The 13,804-nt window shown below is 57.2% G+C and overlaps 1 protein-coding gene across 1 annotated transcript in view; it reads left to right on the top strand.

Moving 5' to 3' along the window:
- The window catches only part of LOC107050724 (proto-oncogene vav-like), a 34,362-nt gene that overhangs the window by 2,350 nt on the left and 18,208 nt on the right, over nt 1-13,804 (top strand). Inside the window, 8 exon segments of the mRNA XM_025145752.3 lie at nt 4,589-4,705; nt 4,788-4,846; nt 6,676-6,741; nt 8,048-8,156; nt 8,256-8,345; nt 10,057-10,125; nt 11,926-11,979; nt 11,981-12,033. Of these exon segments, the coding sequence (XP_025001520.2) occupies nt 4,589-4,705; nt 4,788-4,846; nt 6,676-6,741; nt 8,048-8,156; nt 8,256-8,345; nt 10,057-10,125; nt 11,926-11,979; nt 11,981-12,033 (617 nt within the window).

The raw sequence follows: 13,804 nt of genomic DNA, 5'->3' as shown, positions 1-13,804 counted from the left end.
AAGGTGCCCCAGGGAGGGGTACGTGGGGAGGAAGGTGCCCCAGGGAGGGGTAGCTGGGGGAAGGGGGGGGTGTAAATGAGAGAGTTGTTGCCCCAGGTGGGGGTAAATGGAGGGCTGGCTGCTCCAGGGAGGGGTATTTGGGGAGGAAGGTGCCCCAGGGAGGGGTATTTGGAGAAGAAGGCGCCCCAGGGAGGGGTATTTGGAGAAGAAGGCACCCCAGGGAGGGGTATTTGGGGAGGAAGGTGCCTCAACTGGGTTGACATTGACGGTTGGGTTGACGGTGACTGTTGGGGTGACAATGACCTTTGGGGTGACATTGGGGTGACAACGAACATTGGGGTGACATTGGGGTGACAACGAACATTGGGGTGACATTGACTGTTGGGGTGACAATGACCATTGGGGTGACATTGGGGTGACGTTGATGGTTGGGTTGACGGTGACTGTTGGGTTGACAATGACCTTTGGGGTGACATCGGGGTGACATTGACTGTTGGGGTGACAATGACCTTTGGGGTGACATCGGGGTGACATTGGCGGTTGGGTTGACGGTGACTGTTGGGGTGACAATGACCTTTGGTGTGACATTGGGTTGACAACGACCATTGGGGTGACATTGACTGTTGGGGTGACAATGACCATTGGGGTGACATCGGGGTGACGTTGACGGTTGGGTTGACGGTCACTGTTGGGGTGACAATGACCTTTGGGGTGACATTGGGGTGACATTGACGGTTGGGTTGACGGTGACTGTTGGGGTGACAATGATCTTTGGGGTGACATCGGGGTGACATTGACGGTTGGGGTGACAACAACCAGAGTCACAACGGTAACGATGATGATGACGGTGCTGTGATGAAGGGTGACGGTGACACAGACAGAATTGGCGACAGTGACAACAGTGCCAATGGCGGCGACAGTGATAGTGGGTATGAGTGACGGTGGTGATGATGGTGATGATGATGGTGATGGTGATGATGGTGATGATGATGGTGATGGTGATGGTGATGGGGTTGGTGATGGTGATGGTGATGATGATGATGGTGATGACGATGATGACGGTGGTGATGATGATGATGGCAATGGTGGTGATCATGGTGATGATGATGGCGATGATGGCGATGACGGTGGTGATGATGATGATGGTGATGAAGATGGTGTTGACGATGGTGATGATGATGGCGATGATGGTGATGATGATGGCGATGATGATGGTGATGGTGATGGTGATGGTGATGGTTGTGATGATGGTGTTGATGATGATGATGGCGATGATGATGATGGTGGCGATGATGATGGTGATGGTGATGATGATGGTGATGGTTGTGATGATGGTGTTGATGATGATGGTGGTGGTGATGATGATGATGATGATGGCAATGAGGATGGCGATGATGATGATGATGACGATGATGATGATGATGGTGATGGTGATGATGATGGCGATGATGATGATGGTGATGGTGATGATGATGGCGATGATGGTGATGATGATGGCGATGATGATGGTGATGGTGATGGTGATGGTGATGGTTGTGATGATGGTGTTGATGATGATGATGGCGATGATGATGATGGTGGCGATGATGATGGTGATGGTGATGATGATGGTGATGGTTGTGATGATGGTGTTGATGATGATGGTGGTGGTGATGATGATGATGATGATGGCAATGAGGATGGCGATGATGATGATGATGACGATGATGATGATGATGGTGATGGTGATGATGATGGCGATGATGATGATGGTGATGGTGATGATGATGGCGATGATAGTGATGATGATGATGATGATGATGATGATGGTGGTGATGATGATGATGATGATGGCAATGAGGATGGCAATGATGATGATGATGCCGATGATGATGATAATGGCGATGATTATGATGATGGCGATGATGATGATGGCAATGATAGTGATGATGGTGATGATGATGATGATGATGATGATTGCGATGATGATGATGATGGCGATGATGATGATGGCGGTGATGATGATGATGATGATGATGGCGGTGATGATGGCGATGATAGTGATGATGGTGATGATGATGATGGAGGTGATGGCGATGATGATGGTGATGATGATGGCGATGATGATGATGATGGTGATGGTGATGATGATGGCGATGATGATGACGGTGGCGATGATGATGATGGCGATGATGATGGCGATGATGATGATGATGATGATGATGGCGATGATGATGATGGCAATGATGATGATGGCGATGATGATGATGGTGTTGATGATGATGATGTTGGTGATGATGATGGTGGTGGTGATGATGATGATGATGATGGCGGTGATGATGATGGCGATGATGATGATGATGGCGATGATGATGACGGTGGCGATGATGATGATGGCGATGATGATGATGATGGCGATGATGGTGGTGATGATGGTGATGATGGTGTTGATGATGATGATGGTGGTTGTGGTGGTGATGTTGGTGGTGATAATGGCGATGACGGTGATGAAGATAATGATGATGATGATGGCGATGATGATGATGGCGATGATGATGGTGATGGCGATGATGATGATGATGATGATTGCGATGATGATGATGATGGCAATGATGATGATGGTGATGGTGATGATGATGATGATGGTGGTGATGATGATGATGGTGATGATGATGATGATGGCGATGATGATGATGGTGTTCATGATGATGATGGTGGTGATGGTGGTGTTGATGATGGCGATGATGGTGATGATGATGGTGATGATGGTGGTGGTGGTGATGGTGATGATGATGATGATGGCGATGATGATGGTGATGATGATGATGGTGGTTATGATGGTGACGATGGTGATGGCGATGGTGATGATGATGATGGTGATGATGATGATGATGGTGATGATGATGGCGATGATGATGACGGTGGCGATGATGATGATGGCGATGATGATGATGACAATGATGATGATGATGGCGATGATGATGATGACGATGATGATGATGATGGCGATGATGATGACGGTGGCGATGATGATGATGGCGATGATGATGATGATGATGGCGATGATGGTGGTGATGATGGCGATGATGGTGTTGATGATGATGATGGTGGTTGTGGTGGTGATGTTGGTGGTGATAATGGCGATGACGGTGATGATGATAACGATGATGATGATGGCGATGATGATGATGGCGATGATGATGATGATGATGATGGTGGTGATGATGATGATGGTGATGATGATGATGATGGCGATGATGATGATGGTGTTCATGATGATGATGGTGGTGATGGTGGTGTTGATGATGGCGATGATGGTGATGATGATGATGATGGTGATGATTATGATGATGGTGATGATGATGATGGTGGTGATGATGATGATGGCGATGATGATGATGATGATGGCGATGATGGTGGTGATGATGGTGATGATGGTGTTGATGATGATGATGGTGGTTGTGGTGGTGATGTTGGTGGTGATAATGGCGATGACGGTGATGATGATAATGATAGTGGTGATGATGATGGTGATGGTTGTGATGATGGTGTTGATGATGATGATGGTGGTGGTGATGATGATGATGATGATGGTGGTGATGATGATGGCGATGATGATGATGATGATGGCGATGATGATGATGGCGATGATGATGATGGCGATGATGATGATGATGGTGATGATTATGATGATGGCGATGATGATGATGATGATGGCGATGATAGTGATGATGGTGATGATGATGGCGATGATGATGGGGACGATGATGATGATGGCGATGATGATGATGATGGCGATGATGCTGATTGCGATGATGATGATGATGGCGATGATGATGATGGCGGTGATGATTATGATGATGATGATGGCGATGATGATGGCGATGATAGTGATGATGGTGTTGATGATGATGATGGTGGTTGTGGTGGTGATGTTGGTGGTGATAATGGCGATGACGGTGATGATGATAATGATAGTGGTGATGATGATGGTGATGGTTGTGATGATGGTGTTGATGATGATGATGGTGGTGGTGATGATGATGATGATGATGGTGGTGATGATGATGGCGATGATGATGATGGCGATGATGATGATGGCGATGATGATGATGATGGTGATGATTATGATGATGGCGATGATGATGATGATGATGGCGATGATAGTGATGATGATGATGATGATGGCGATGATGATGGGGACGATGATGATGATGGCGATGATGATGATGATGGCGATGATGATGATTGCGATGATGATGATGATGGCGATGATGATGATGGCGGTGATGATTATGATGATGATGATGGCGATGATGATGGCGATGATAGTGATGATGGTGATGATGATGATGGAGGTGATGGCGATGATGATGGTGATGATGATGGCGATGATGATGATGGTGATGGCGATGATGATGATGGTGATGGCGATGATGATGATGATGATGGCGATGATGATGATGATGATGATGATGATGATGATGATGGCGATGATGATGATGATGATGATGACGACGGTGACGGCGACGGAGGGGACAGCGGCGGTGGCAGCTGCCGGCAGCGGTGACCCGCGGGGTGTTGGTGACGCTGAGGTCTTCCACCGCAGTTCCTGTGCCTGAGGAACATCCGCACCTTCCTGACCGCCTGCGCCGACAAATTCGGGCTCCCCAAACATCGCCTCTTCGGGGCCTTCGACCTCTTTGACGTTCAGGATTTCGGGAAGGTGGGATGCGGGCGTTGGGGTCGGGTTTGGGGACAGCCCGGGGGTCGGTCGCCCCCTCCCGGTGACCCATCTCTGCCCTCAGGTGATCGACACTCTGTCCACGCTGTCCTGGACCCACATCGCACAGAGCAAAGGCTTCACGTGAGGGCGGGGGTCCCATTCCCCATATCAATGGGTTTCGGGTTCCCAACCCTATTGGGTTCAGGTCCTCAATCCCATAGGGCCCACATCCCCAGCCCCATGGGCCCGTGTCTCCAGCCCCATAGGATTTAGATCCCCCACTCTATAGGGCTCAGGTCCCCAATCCCATGGGACTAAGATCCTGAACCCCATGGGACCCATGTTCCCAACCCCGTGGGACCCATGTCCCCAACCCCATGGACCCATATCCCCAACCCCATGGGACCCATATCCCCAGCCCCATGGGAGCCATATCCCCAACCCCATGGGACCGAGATCCTCCAACATCCTGGAAGCCAGATCCCCCAATCCCATGGGACCCAGATCCCACAAACCCATGGGATCCACCTGTCCTGTTCCCATGGGACCGAGACCCCCCAGCCCCATAGGACCCATATCCCCAACCCCATGGGACCCATGTTCCCAACCCCATAGGACCCATGTCCCCAACCCCATGGGACCCATATCCCCAACCCCATGGGACCCATGTTCCCAACCCCATGGACCCATATCCCCAACCCCATGGGACCCATGCTCCCAACCCCATGGGACCCATATCCCCAACCCTATGGGACCCGTGTTCCTTAACCCCATAGGGCCCAGAACCTCAACCCCATGGGATCTAGGTCCTCAACCCCATGGGTCCCATATCTCCAGCCCTATGGACCCACATCCCCAGCCCCATGGGCCCGTGTCTCCAGCCCCATAGGATTTAGATCCCCCACTCTATAGGGCTCAGGTCTCCAATCCCATGGGACCCATATCCTGAACCCCATGGGACCCATGTTCCCAACCCCACGGACCCATATCCCCAGCCCCATGGGACCCATATCCCCAACCCCATGGGACCCATATCCCCAGCCCCATGGGACCCATATCCCCAACCCCATGGACCCATATCCCCAACCCTATGGGACCCGTGTTCCTTAACCCCATAGGGCCCAGAACCTCAACCCCATGGGATCTAGGTCCTCAACCCCATGGGTCCCATATCTCCAGCCCTATGGACCCACATCCCCAGCCCCATGGGCCCGTGTCTCCAGCCCCATAGGATTTAGATCCCCCACTCTATAGGGCTCAGGTCTCCAATCCCATGGGACCCATATCCTGAACCCCATGGGACCCATATCCCCAACCCCATGGACCCATATCCCCAACCCCATGGGACCCATATCCCCAACCCCATGGGACCCATGTTCCCAACCCCATGGGACCCATATCCCAACCCCACGGGACCCATATCCCCAACCCCATGGACCCATATCCCCAACCCCACGGGACCCATATCCCCAACCCCATGGGACCCATGTTCCCAACCCCACGGGACCCATATCCTCAACCCCATGGGACCCGTGTTCCTTAACCCCATAGGGCCCAGAACCTCAACCCCATGGGATCTAGGTCCTCAACCCCATGAGTCCCATATCTCCAGCCCTATGGACCCACATCCCCAGACCCATGGGCCCGTGTCTCCAGCCCCATAGGATTTAGATCCCCCACTTTATAGGGCTCAGGTCTCCAATCCCATGGGACTAAGATCCTGAACCCCATGGGACCCATATCCCCAACCCCATGGACCCATATCCCCAGCCCCATGGGACTAAGATCCTGAACCCCATGGGACCCATGTTCCCAACCCCATGGGACCCAGATCCCCCAATCCCATGGGACCCAGATCCCACAAACCCATGGGATCCACCTGTCCTGTTCCCATGGGACCGAGACCCCCCCCGGCCCCATAGGACCCACATCCCTGACCCCATAGGGCTCAGACTGTGTCCCCCACACAGACCTTTCCCCACTGAGGACTGCGTTGGGGACGATGAGATCTACAGTGGTCTCTCAGACCTCATTGAGTGAGTGGGGCGGAGTGGGGGGGAGTTGGGATTACTTTGTAGGATTTGGGGGATATTTGGGGTCGTTTGGGGGTTATTTTGGGGGCGGTTTGTGGGGTTGGTTTGTTGGGTTTGGAGGACATTTTGGGAGCGATTTTGGGGGTTCTTTTGTGGGGTTTGGGGGATATTTGGGACATTTTGGTGTTGCTTTGTTGGGTTTGGGGCTATTTGGGGGCATTTTGGGGTCTTTTTTAGGATTTGGAGTTATCTTGGAGGTTTTGGGTGATATTTTGGGGTTGTTTTGGGGTCGTCTTGGAGGATTTGGGGGTTATTTTGAGTCCTTTTGGGGTTATCTTGAAGGGTTTGTGGGATATTCGGGTCAGTATTGGGGTTATTTTGGGGTGGTTTTGGGGGTTCTTTTGTGGGGTTTGGGGGATATTTTGGGGTGGTTTGGGGGATTCTTTTGTAGGGTTTGGGGATATTTTGGGGTGGTTTGGGGGGTTCTTTTGTGGGGTTTGGGGGATATTTTGGGGTGGTTTTGGGGATTCTTTTGTAGGGTTTGGGGAGTATTTTGGAGTGGTTTGGGGTATTCTTTTGTAGGATTTGGGGGATATTTTGGGGTTGTTTGGGGGGATTCTTTTGTAGGATTTGGGGGGTATTTTGGGGTGGTTTTGGGCGATTCTTTTGTAGGGTTTGGGGGGTATTTGGGGGTGGTTTTGGGGATTCTTATGTGGGGTTTGGGGGATATTTTGGGGTGGTTTGAGGGTTCTTTTGGGGATTCTTTTGTGGGGGTTGGGGGATATCTTGGGGTGGTTTGGGGGGTATTTTGGGGTGGTTTGGGGGATTCTTTTGTGGGGTTTGGGGAATATTTTGGGGTGGTTTTGGGGATTCTTTTGTAGGGTTTGGGGATATTTTGGGGTTTGGGGGGGAATATTTTGGGGTAGTTTGGGGGATTCTTTTGTAGGGTTTGGGGGGTATTTTGGGGTGGTTTGGGGGGATTCTTTTGTGGGGTTTGGGGGATATTTTGGGGTTTGGGGGGGATATTTTGGGGTAGTTTGGGGCATTCTTTTGTAGAGTTTGGGGGGTATTTTGGGGTGGTTTTGGGCGATTCTTTTGTAGGGTTTGGGGGATATTTTGGGGTGGTTTTGGGGATTCTTTTGTGGGGTTTGGGGGATATTTTGGGGTGGTTTTGGGGGTTCTTTTGTGGGGTTTGGGGGGTATTTGGGGACTTATTTTGGGATCACGCTGTAGGGTATGTGGGATATTTGGTGTAGGTTTGGGGGTGGTGTTGTGGGATGGGGGGGTTACCAACCTGTCCCCCCAACAGTGACACAGTGGAGGATGACGACGACCTCTACGACTGCGTCGAGGCCGAAGGGGACGACGGGGACGACATCTATGAGGACCTGATGAGGGTGGAGGTCCCCCCGTCCGCTGTGAGCGCCGCCCCCACAAACCCCGGCTGTGGGGTCCCCATCTGTGGGGTCGCCGTGTCCCCCCCCCCCCCCCAATGAGGACATGGGTGTCCCCCACAGAGGGTGGAGGTGGACCGGAGGCAGTGCTGCCTTCAGGAGCTGCGGCAGACGGAGGAGAAATACACCGAGACCCTCGAGTCCATCTGCACGGTGGGGGGTGTGGGGCCATGGGGTTGGTTATGGGGTCACGAGGGGGTGTGGGGTCATGGGGGGTATGGGGGGGTATGGGGGGTATGGGGGGATGTGGGGTCATGAGGGGGTGTGGGGTCATGGGGGGGTATGGGGGATGTGGGGTCACGAGGGTGTGTGGGGTCATGGGGTTGGTTATGGGGTCACGAGGGGGTGTGGGGTCATGGGGGGTATGGGGGGGTATGGGGGGATGTGGGGTCATGGGGGGGTATGGGGGATGTGGGGTCACGAGGGGGTGTGGGGGATGTGGGGTCATGAGGAGGTGTGGGGTCATGTGGGGGTATGGGGGGATATGGGGTCATGGGGGGGTATGGGGGATGTGGGGTCACGAGGGGGTGTGGGGTCATGGGGGGGTATGGGGGGATATGGGGTCATGGGGGGGTATGGGGGATGTGGGGTCATGAGGGGGTGTGGGGTCATGGGGGGGTATGGGGTCATGAGGGAGGATATGGGGTCATGGGAGATATGGGGGTATATGGGGCCATGGGGTTGGTTATGGGGTCATGAGGGGGTGTGGGGTCATGGGGGGGTATGGGGGGATATGGGGTCATGGGGGGGTATGGGGGATGTGGGGTCATGAGGGGGTGTGGGGTCATGGGGGGGCATGGGGTCATGGGGTTGGTTATGGGGTCACGAGGGGGTGTGGGGTCATGGGGGGTATGGGGGGGTACGGGGGGATGTGGGGTCATGAGGGGGTATGGGGGATGTGGGGTCACGAGGGGGTGTGGGGTCATGGGGGGGTATGGGGTCATGAGGGAGGATATGGGGTCATGGGAGATATGGGGGTATATGGGGTCATGGGGTTGGTTATGGGGTCATGAGGGGGTGTGGGGTCATGGGGGGGTATGGGGGGATATGGGGTCATGGGGGGGTATGGGGGATGTGGGGTCACGAGGGGGTGTGGGGTCATGGGGGGGTATGGGGTCATGGGGTTGGTTATGGGGTCACGAGGGGGTGTGGGGTCATGGGGGGGCATGGGGGGATATGGGGTCATGAGGGGGGATATGGGGTCATGAGGGGGTGTGGGGTCATGGGGGGTGTGGGTTCATGGGAGGTATGAGAGAAGGGGATATGGGGCCATGGGGGGTTATGGGGTCATGAGGGGGTGTGGGGTCATGGGGGGTGTGGGTTCATGGGAGGTATGAGAGAAGGGGATATGGGGCCATGGGGGGTTATGGGGTCATGACGGGGTGTGGGGTCATGGAAGGTATGGGGGGATATGGGGTCATGGGGTTGGTTATGGGGTCACGAGAGGGTGTGGGGTCATGGGGGGATATGGGGTCACGGGAGGTATGGAGGGATATGGGGTCATGGGGTTGGTTATGGGGTCACGAGGGGGTGTGGCGTCATGGGGGGGTATGGGGGGATATGGGAAGATATGGGGTCATGGGGGGGTTATGGGAGACGTGGGGGATGTGGGGCCATCGAGGGGTGTGGGGGATATGGGGGATTTGGGATCACAGGGGGAAACGGGGGGATATGGGGGGTCTACGGGGTCGTGGGGGGATATGGGAGGGGATGTGGGGTCGTGGGGGGATATGGGGACACGGGGAGGTGAGTGGGGTGCGGGGATGGGGGCCCTCCAGCGCCTGCAGTGCTCCTTCCCAGTGCTCCCAGTAATCCCAGTGCTCCCAGTAATCCCAGTGCTCCCAGTAATCCCAGTGCCCCACAGCACTTCCTGCGGCCGCTGCGGCACTTCCTGCAGCCTCAGGACCTGGAGAGCGTCTTCATCAACATCGAGGTGCCCACTCACACCAGTAACCCCCCCACTCACACCAGTAACCCTCCCAGTCACACCAGTAACCCCCCCACTCACACCAGTAACCCTCCCAGTTACCCCAGTATCCCTCCCAGTCACACCAGTAACCCCCCCACTCACACCAGTATCCCTCCCAGTCACACCAGTAACCCTCCCAGTTACCCCAGTATCCCTCCCAGTCACACCAGTAACCCCCCCACTCACACCAGTAACCCTCCCAGTCACACCAGTAACCCTCCCAGTTACCCCAGTATCCCTCCCAGTTACACCAGTAACCCTCCCAGTCACACCAGTATCCCTCCCAGTCACACCAGAAACCCTCCCAGTTACACCAGTAACCCTCCCAGTCACACCAGTAACCCTCCCAGTCACACCAGTAACTCTCCCAGTTACCCCAGTAACCCTCCCAGTCACACCAGTAACCCTCCCAGTTACACCAGTAACCCTCCCAGTTACCCCAGTAACCCCCCCACTCACACCAGTAACCCCCCCAGTCACACCAGTAACCCTCCCAGTTACACCAGTAACCCTCCCAGTTACCCCAGTAACCCCCCCACTCACACCAGTATCCCTCCCAGTCACACCAGTAACCCTCCCAGTCACACCAGTAACCCTCCCACTCACATCAGTATCCCTCCCAGTTACCCCAGCATCCCTCCCAGTTACCCCAGTAACCCTCCCAGTCACACCAGTAACCCCTTCCAGGGCTCCCAGTATCCCTCCCAGTCACACCAGTAACCCCCCCAGTCACACCAGTAACCCTCCCAGTTACCCCAGTAACCCCCCCAGTCACACCAGTAACCCCCCCAGTCACACCAGTAACCCTCCCAGTTACCCCAGTAACCCTCCCAGTTACCCCAGTATCCCTCCCAGTTACACCAGTATCCCTCCCAGGGCTCCCAGTATCCCTCCCAGTCACACCAGTAACCCTCCCAGTTACCCCAGTAACCCTCCCAGTCACACCAGTAACCCCCCCAGTCACACCAGTAACCCTCCCAGTCACACCAGTAACCCTCCCAGTTACCCCAGTATCCCTCCCAGTCACACCAGTATCCCTCCCAGTCACACCAGTAACCCCCCCAGTCACACCAGTAACCCCTTCCAGGGCTCCCAGTATCCCTCCCAGTCACACCAGTAACCCTCCCAGTTACACCAGTAACCCCTTCCAGGGCTCCCGGTATCCCTCCCTGGTCCTATTAAACCCAGTTACCACTCCCAGTATCATCCCAGTGCTCCCAGTTACCCCCTCCCACTGCTCCCAGTATCCCTCCCTCACCAGTAACCCCCAGTTATACCTCCCAGTATCATCCCAGTGCTCCCAGTCACCCCTCCCAGTGCTCCCAGTATCCTTCCCCCACCAGTAACCCCCAGTTACGCCTCCCAGTGCTCCCAGTAAGTTCAGTGACCCCCAGTTACCCCTCCCAGTATCATCCCAGTGCTCCCAGTTACCCCTCCCACTGCTCCCAGTAACTGCAGTAACCCCCAGTTACCCCTCCCAGTATCATCCCAGTGCTCCCAGTCACCCCCTCCCAGTGCTCCCAGTATCCCTCCCTGGCCCCAGTAACCCCCAGTTACCCCTCCCAGTATCATCCCAGTGCTCCCAGTTACCCCTCCCAGTACTCCCAGTACCACCCTCCTTCCCCTGTAGCCACAGTATTGGGGTCCCAAAGTGGGGGGGGGGGGAGGGGGGGTCGACTCAAACGGGGTCTTTGGGGGGGGGGGGGGGGGGGGGGGGGACCCATTTTGGCCCTGACCCCCCCCGACCCCCCCCACCCCCCCCAGGAGCTGCTGCAGCTGCACCGCCTCTTCCTGGGAGAACTGCGGGGGGCGTTGGGGGGGGGCCGGGGGGGGGCGAGGGCTGCCCCCCCTCTTCTTGGCCTACAAGGAGAGGTGAGGGATGGGGGGGGTCCTGGGGGGCACTGGGAGGCACTGGGGGGGCATTGGGAGGGTCCTGGGAGGCGCTGGGAGGCACTGGGGGGGGGGGGGGTTGTGGGGGCACTGGGAGGGTCCTGGGGGGCACTGGGAGGCACTGGGGGGGCATTGGGGGGGCACTGGGGGGGTCCTGGGGGGCACTGGGAGGCACTGGGGGGCATTGGGGGGGTCCTGGGGGGCACTGGGAGGCGCTGGGGGGGCACTGGGGGGGCACTGGGGGGCACTGGGAGGCACTGGGGGGGGGGCTGTGGGGGAATGGGGGATTCTGAGAGGGGGTCTTGGAGGGCACTGGGAGACAGTGGGGGGGGTCCTGCGGGGTACCAGGGACATTGGGGGGCAATGGGGGGGTCCTGGGGGGCACTGGGAGGCACTGGGGGGGCACTGGGGGGGCATTGGGGGGGTCCTGGTGGGCACTGGGAGGCACCGGGGGGGGGTTGTGGGGGAATGGGGGGGTCCTGGGGGGCACTGGGAGGCACTGGGGGGGCATTGGGGGGGTCCTGGGAGGCGCTGGGAGGCACTGGGGGGGGGTTGTGGGGGAATGGGGGGGATTCTGAGCAGGGGGTCTTTGGGGGGGGGGCACGGGGGAGCAGTGGGGGGGTTCTGGGGGGCACTGGGGGGCAATGGGGGGGAAATGGGGGGAATGAGGGGGGGGCACTGGGGGGGGTGTTCTGGGGGGGCACTGGGGGACCCTGGGGGGGGGTTGTGGGGGAATGGGGGGGATTCTGAGCAGTGGGTCTTGGAGGGGGGGGGTCCTGAGGGGTACCAGGGGGCACTGGGGGGGTCCTGGGGGGGTCCTGGGGGGCGCTGGGGGGGCATTGGGGGGGTCCTGGGGGGCACTGGGAGGCACTGGGGGGACACTGGGAGGGTCCTGGGGGGCACTGAGAGGCACTGAGAGGGCACTGGGGGGTCCTGGGAGGCGCTGGGGGGGCACTGGGGCGGTCCTGGGGGGGTTCTGGGAGGCACTGGGGGACACTGGGGGGGGGGTTGTGGGGGAATGGGGGGGATTTTGAGCAAGGGGTCTTGGGGGGGGGGGCACTGGGAGCAGTGGGGGACACTGAGGAGGGGTTCCTGGGGGCACTGGGGGGGCAATGGGGGGGAAATGGGGGGAATGAGGGGGGGGCAGTGGGGGGGTGTTCTGGGGGGGCACTGGGGGGCCCTGGGGGGGTGTTCTGGGGGGCAATGGGCTGAGGGGGGGTTGTGGGAGAATGGGGGGGTTCTGAGAGGGGGTCTTGGAGGGCACTGGGAGACAGTGGGGGGGGCCTGAGGGGTACCAGGGGGCACTGGGGGGCACTGGGAGGCGCTGGGGGGGCATTGGGGGGATCCTGGGGGGCACTGGGAGGCACTGGGGGGGCACTGGGGGGGCACTGGGGGGGTCCTGGGAGGCACTGGGGGACACTGGGGGGCACTGGGGGGGTCCTGGAGGGTACTGGGAGGCACTGGGGGTCCTGGGGGGTCCTGGGGGGGTCCTGGGGGGCGCTGGGGGGGCACTGGGGCGGTCCTGGGGGGTACTGGGAGGCAGTGGGGGGGGTTGTGGGGGAATGGGGGGGATTCTGAGCAGGGTTTTTTTGGGGGGGGGGCACTGGGGGGCAATGGGGTGGATTTGGGGGGAATGAGGGGGGGGTCCTGAGAGGGGGTGCTGGGGAGAGACACTGGGGGGTCCAAATCCTCCCGTTTGGGTTCCAGCTGTGGGGTTCGGGGACGTTTGGGGTTCGGTGCCGTTTGGGGTCAT

Source organism: Gallus gallus, chromosome 30, assembly GCF_016699485.2.
Source record: "Gallus gallus isolate bGalGal1 chromosome 30, bGalGal1.mat.broiler.GRCg7b, whole genome shotgun sequence".
In the NCBI taxonomy this organism is placed as follows: Eukaryota; Metazoa; Chordata; class Aves; order Galliformes; family Phasianidae; genus Gallus; species Gallus gallus.
The sequence above is the reverse complement of the archived record's forward strand: the minus strand, read 5'-3'. Positions and strand labels throughout refer to the sequence as shown.